Source organism: Limulus polyphemus, unplaced genomic scaffold, assembly GCF_000517525.1.
Source record: "Limulus polyphemus unplaced genomic scaffold, Limulus_polyphemus-2.1.2 Scaffold19, whole genome shotgun sequence".
NCBI classification, from domain to species: domain Eukaryota; kingdom Metazoa; phylum Arthropoda; class Merostomata; order Xiphosura; family Limulidae; genus Limulus; species Limulus polyphemus.
The window spans coordinates 402,915-410,402 of NW_013665629.1; the positions used below are offsets into that span (position 1 = coordinate 402,915).

The 7,488-nt window shown below is 34.0% G+C and overlaps 1 protein-coding gene across 1 annotated transcript in view; it reads right to left on the reverse strand.

Moving 5' to 3' along the window:
* The window catches only part of LOC106457817 (hemicentin-1-like), a 66,059-nt gene that overhangs the window by 20,333 nt on the left and 38,238 nt on the right, over positions 1 to 7,488 (reverse strand). Inside the window, exon 2 of the mRNA XM_022384084.1 lies at positions 1,635 to 1,970. Coding sequence (XP_022239792.1) covers positions 1,635 to 1,970 — 336 coding nt within the window. The remainder of the gene's footprint in view (positions 1 to 1,634; positions 1,971 to 7,488) is intronic.

Here is a 7,488-nt window from a genome sequence, read left to right on the forward strand (position 1 = left end):
TGTTTTAATAAATTGAAATTTAATGTGGAGAGAACTAATATATATCTAATAAAATAGTTTTGTATCCAGAATGGTAATTAAGAAACAAAACTATTAGTTTTTCCGTTTATGTAGTTTGCTCGATATGTATAAAAACGGAAATGTTTGTTTTATCTTAAAGTTCACGCATCTTTATGACATGTATGCAAAATTTCATTCACCGGCTTTACCTACTTTTAATTCTAGAATGACGAAGTTTACAGAAAATTTCACGATTTTCAATACGTACTCCAATCTTTGTCCAACAACAACAAAAAAAAAAAAAAGAAAAACAAATGGTGCGAGTCTTATTTCTCAGTGGTATGAATGTGAAGGTGACAGTTCAGTGTGCACAATTTTTTAAAGTCTGATGGTCAAAAATGCAAAATGGTTTTGAAAATAATCTGTATTTTGCAGATAAGGAAAGCAACTCCTAGAAGTAAGCACGCTAAGTGCGGTAGCGAACGCTGAACTAAGCGACTGCAACGCGAGCACCTAGAAAACTGACCATGGCCACCAAATCTCACTTTATTTCGCGAAAATTTTGCTTCCAGCCTTCTCACACGTTATCCTTAGAGATAACATTTTCCACTCTCGTCTAATATCCTTGATAATGTATAACATTAACAATATTCTGAGCTGCAAATTGCATATCCGTACAAGTTCCTCCCCCTTTTAAAAGTCTAATTAAACAGTAATTATAATACTAATTTAGCAGTCATGATGTTAGAAAAACACGTAGGTTCAAGAAGTTTTGATAAAAATGAATAAAAATCCTATAACCCAAAAGCTTTCGAAAGGTGGACCTTTCTTCTTCAGGGGCAGACTGAACAAGAAAGGCCTACCTTTCGAAAGCGCTCGGGTTATAGGGTTATTATTCATTACTAATTTAGTAGTGATAGTAAGAGGGAAAGCGGCAAGTCAACACCATTCACCGTTAACCCTTTGGCTACTCTTTTACCAACGAACCTGGGACTGACTGTTAAATAACGCCCCCACGGCTGAAAGGGCAAGCATGGTCGGTGACGGGGATTCGAACCCGCGATCCGCAGATTACGAGTCAATCGCCTTAACCAACAGGCTATGCCAGGCCACTCTCTTTGGGATAACTGTGAAGAGAAAAATATATCTCGACACATCATACATATAATAATGATAGTTGTATGCCTTGGATTGATGTCATACTCAAAAGTACGTGAAATTCGTCCAAAAATGCTTAGCGAAAAACAGACCAAATTCTGCTTTAGCTCAAACAATAGACGATATATCATAAACACAGCAAAATAAGGCAACTTAGCATTATTTACATTGCATCATTTAAGGCGTTGTAAAACTGGCTCTTAACTCACATAAAAAATCATCAATAAGTTACATTTAATAAAAATGTACTTTCATAGCACAAGAAATAAATGATACAATGTGAGTAGAGCCAAAAAGCTTTGTTTATATCATATACTGTTTTTTTTTTCTTGGATGAATACACAAACATATATATAGCAAGTTTCAACTACAATGATCTAAATAGAAACACTTCTCCAGAATCTGGAATAACACGTTACACGCTACGTTTTTGGATATCACCTATTCATTACAGTAACCATAACTAGTTAACTTACTGAGCACTGTGACTGTAAAGGCCATGTTGTAGATATCGGCTCCACTACCACCTTCCTTCAACTTGCACTCAAAGTGACCATTGTCTGCATCATATTTAGCATGTGAGATAAGTAAGTCATATCTGCCTTCATTGGGAGCAAATTCAACTTGGTAATGTGGATCTAAGGCCACGCCGCTAATGGCAGCGTTGTCTTTACCATCTTTGTTTGTTCTTATCCAATAATATAAGATCGTCCCTGAAGAAAGCGCCGGGTTGAACCGACATTGGAGACGAACCATTTCTCCTTCGACTACATCTTTGTTCTTCTTTGGTAACGTGTTTGCCGAGACTAGAACTGAAATAGAAAACAAACTTGCCTAAATACTAACTAATATTTGTCAAGTGATTTGTGTGATAACACTTTTCTCTGCAATTAATTAAAAAATATATTTAATGACACATGAGAACCTCGAGATAACAAACACTGGCAAGCACGGATTGCTTCTTTTGACCATTAAAGTTAGGGTAACCATATGTTTAACAATGACAAATCGGTTAAGTATGTAATGATATCTATGTAGAAGTAAAATGTCGTTTTAAGTAGATTAAAAAAAGTATTCGGCTAATTTATTTTTGTTTTTCAAATACAGAGTACACCGACATAGGGTCATCTTATTTGAGGTGCAACAGGGCACAAAGATTTGTTTGAAACCAGCAATTTTAACTTTGATGTGGTATCTTACTGAAGAAGAAATGCCTTAAGGTTTCAAGTTTGGTGCTACTACAGTATGAATTGCAAATCAGGGAATCATACAAGTAGTATTAGCGTCAGTAAATGTGTCAGATTAGTCCGGCTTAAGGTCAGCTTGGAAGATACATAGCGTTAGTGATGACAGGCTAATCCTGTCCATCATACTTATTTTGAAAAACGTAACCAAGCAACCCCGATATAGATATATATACACACACACACACACACACACAGAGCTACATTATGTAACATACAATTATCTGGTTTCTTGATGAAATGTAACATGATCTGTTTACCATGTTTAATCACTAATACTCTTACAGTTCCAGTCCAATACGATTTGGAAGAAACAATATACTGTACCGTAATCACATTCTTTATACTAATAAACCACATAGAATGATAAAAAAAATTGATAAGGTTCATAAACCTGACGCTTTTGAATGATATCAACTTCTCTTCTTCGGGAGTAAACTGAGAACAAAATCACAACATTAAAATTTCGTACTGGTATTTGAAATAAAAATCACTATAGGCGATAAGTACACAATACTTCAAAGCATGTAAAAGTTTTTAAAAAAATTAACGTAGATATTTTAAAACTAGCAATAACATAATACTATCCACAGTTTCTATTTTTGTTAAACGTATGCAGTTAGGATATGACGTGAAGTCTGTACCAAATTCTTTACGTACATGGCTGGAATTTAATCTACATTAAACAATCATTTAGTTTTCATTCATATACACAACAAGATACTTTTATTGTTAGTTAATACATATGCTTAATAAATATCGTATGGTTGAAAAAGATGACCACTTTTTAATTTATTTATTGGATTTTTTTAAATCTGATTTTGAACATAACTACATTTTTACAGCCGATATTCTTATGCCAATAAAATTAGCTTTCATGCGCAAAGCTACACAATAGGCTGTGTTCTGCCCGCCGAGTCTCGAAACCAGTGTTTTAGCGTTATAAGCCATCATACTTAATGCTTATCCAACGGGATAGGGGGAGGAGAGAGAGAGAGAGACACACACACACACACACACACACACACACATACATGTTACACCATCAAATATAACACTTATTTTCCAAATGTCGAAATTACGATTCTAATTAGCTATGTCCAACCGAAACGGACTTGTTTTCGTTTCTGATCATAGTCTTTAAACCTTCAGTTAGATGTTTGTGTTCCAGCAAAGGTTATCGCTTTGTAATGTATCATTACCATCGTGATAATATTTTATCTGATCTAAAAGTTGACGTTATCCTAAAGCGTATATTCTATCCTATCTTTATTCATAACATTTTATATTCTACATTGGCGAAAAAAAAAGAGCTAAGTCCAGGGCGTGACTGATTCGGCTGCGGGTTCCTACGTGTTGCTATTGTATTATCCTGTTCAAAACGAAGTACGGAAACTATGTTCTTTCCAAACAAAAACAAAAAAAAAATGTTTTCAAGCGCAGTAGCAAAATGCCCCATGGAGTCAGCCGTTGGCTACTGCATATATTATTGGTGATATGCCAAGTTAAAGCACTTATCTAGGCAGCCACTCTCGGGTGTTTCTGAGGTCGTTGATCTGTCGGGTATCTGTGAAAGTTATTAGAATTGTACTGTGCATGAAAAGGTGTCAACAATAATATATTCACGTGGTTTGGTAATAAGTTGCTTTATAGTGAGAAATGAACTATATTTGCGGTTTTATGTGCCCTCTTTTGTTTAAATTTGTAAACCATTCAATACTACATATATAAAAAAATAAATTATTCAATGGATCTAAAACAAATACATTATCTCCCCGTTGAAATGAATATTTGTAAACGTCTACAATTGAAACATGCAATATATTTCCAGTAATTCAATCTAAAATTTTGCGTAAAATTACTTTAACCAACCCACATATGAATATATTGTAGCATATAGTTCTTCGATGACGCGGATTTAAGCAAAAGAGTGTAATGCATTTGTTACACCGTTGAAGAAAAAAAAGGTCTTTAAACAATGATTAGATATTGCTTTTTGTTTTCATAATATTAAAGAATATGATGCTCGATTAATTTTGATTGTCAAGCATAATTTTACAATATAGCAGTTTCTATTAACCGAGCTTACAGCGAAATAAACGATTCACAAGTAATTTACTTTTCTCTTTTGCATCTTTTTAATTATCACAATTAACCATGATGCACCTACAGTTGGATAAAGGAATCACGAAAGACTCGAAGTTTGAAAAGAGCGTCAAGTATAAGGTTGACGGACTTAGTGGCGGTTAACCTTGAAATGTGCTGCAGGTTACTTAATGCCGAAGGCGACAAGGGGTGCAGCAAAATTTTCCTAAAGACACCATGGCCGGGGTGTAGTAGCGAGACCGGTTTGCCAGAGTTCTAAGACGGTGATGGGGAGAGAAGGGGGCGGCTATAATGTTGATCAATAACAGGGAGACAGACAAGTGAAGTACGACAGGGTCACTGATGTGACTTAAAACTGCTAGGGACCTACCATATCTCCTCACCAACCGTGAAAGTAAGGTGTACAAGAGTAAAGAAACGGGCATTCTTCTGATTTATCGCTGTCAAAAGCAATGCCAATATAGCACAATTAAATAAAGATTTATTGAAACCATTTAAACCATAACCAATCGAGTATAGTCAAGTTATCTATCTACCTACCATAACAGAAAAGAAATTATGTAATCGAGATATAACATTTTTATACTAAAATATCCAAATGCAATTAATTGTAAAAAATCCTCTTTAACGTCATTAAACGTAACAGGAGACATCCAACGCTTACAAAAATATGTTTCAATAAAATAAAATAACGATTACTAACCTAAATCAGGCAGGCGGTAACACTGCCTATGTAGGGATGGCTCGGATTGTTCATGGAAATTGTATTTTAAATATCTCCTCAACAGGTCATCATAACTTTACAATACTAGACAGTGTTTCCTTTTTTAACAATATCAATGTAATGACCGAGTCAAAAGTTCTGGGAATGTCTGTAAGTATCATAGCAAAAGGTTTGAATTTCTTGTTAACAATGATGTTAAACAAATTATAAATACAACCTTCCTATGTCTATTGAATAACTGTATTTAAAAAAAAAACAAAAAACTTGTAATTCCTTTTTTGAAAAACTACTTTCCTTTACTTGTATACTATAAAAATCGAAAGTTAAAAACCCAACGAAAAAAATTAATTTCGAAAATATATAACACTTAAAGTTTGATAAAATCTAATCGTTTTCTCGGTCGGAAATCAATTCTTTATAAACACGTTACAAAACTAAACGAACTTCCTAGATTACATGGATATTTTCTCTCATTCTGCCATGCTTAAATTATTCAATTGTTGACAATATATCGCCAGAATTGTTACAAACTTTTTGAGGCTTAAGATTGAGGACATTGTTGTGACGAGCCTTTCTTCTGCTCTACTACAGGAATATTTTCTGATTTGCTATTTCTGTCAATTTTTAATAACTCAAATGCACTGGTAATTTTGTTTGTTAGGAAGCACAAGGATACAAAAAGGACCTATCTAAGCTTTCCTCACCACGGGTATCTAAACCCGATTTCTAGCAGTACAAGTCCGCTGACATACTACCATACCAATGAGGGCGCACTAGTAATAAACAAGACAACGAAGCATTGGATACATCAGATGGTCTGTTTTATCGAAGTCAGCTGGAATCACGAGGTTTGTAGCGTGTAAAGTTTCACCCAATTTGTAAACACGAAAGTATTGATTTACTCTTTAGGGCTCAAGTTGATTTGGAAAAAAAAATGGGTTTCCATTTTTTTTAACACAATCTTTAGAGCAGTGTAAAACCATGCGTTAAATTCTACTCTACATAAAGCTAGCCATTATCTTTCTATAACATAACAATATAATATAACTTCATGCGATATAAAGCAGTGAGTAATAGACAATGGATGCAAAACACAAACATTTCCATTTAGTTAAGAATTCGAATATTCAGTGCCTTCCGTCTAAACAGATCTTAGTAGATTTTAACACAAAAAAGCTCTGGGTAAAAATTGCATAAAAACCGTGGTTACACAAGAAAAGCAATAATTATGTGACAATTAAAAAAAACAAAAAAAAAACGCTCGTTAAATGATTAAAATGTCGTGATATTGATATATACATTATATAAAATCAGTACAGTTTTGAGGTCCAGGTTAGCTTCCCCAGGTTGTAGTAAAAGAACATGACAGAAATATTAATGCTAACCAGAGGTGTCTGGGTTTACAGATGGTTGCACAAGTAACTGAATGGCCTACTAAGCTACCTGTCAAATTTGTAGGGAACAGCAAGGAAGCAAATACATTAAAATTCTAGCAAACACACAAGCGATATTAAGATAAAATGGAATTTGCCTTTAAAAAAAAACACATCGGCACAGACACATTCTTCACCTTCTCAATCACTTCCCGAGAAGTCCTGTTGTGCAACACAAACAGCCTCAGAAAACAAGAAACACCACGGTTCAAATACATTCACAAGGTATGAAAATATATTACTGTAAAAACTATTAACAATTAAGATGCAAACGAGTTCATTGTGAATGACTAAAATTTTTAATGAAACAGGAATTATAACGTAATTAAAATTCAGTTCTGTGTAAAGTCGACAACTCGATAATTATGCAAATTGTCTTTTATTCATTGTCTTCTACGCGGGGATAAACTTATACCATCACTGTAATACGTATACCATCACTGTAATACTTATACCATCACTGTAATACGTATACCATCACTGTAATACGACGACTCTCATATTTTCTATATTATTCAGATCATTGTCTTCTACGCGGGGATAAACTTATACCATCACTGTAATACGTATACCATCACTGTAATACGTATACCATCACTGTAATACGACGACTCTCATATTTTATATATTATTCAGAAGAACAAAAATACAGTTTGAAAACATCATAATGGCCATCGGCCATTATTCGTAAGTTTTATACTAACATCTGTATTCTAATATTCACAACTATCAGCACTGGTTATAATACCAACAATGATCACTTTTACTAGCCTATTAATACATCACTTTTCTATGCTACCTATTATCTTACACTAAATAAACA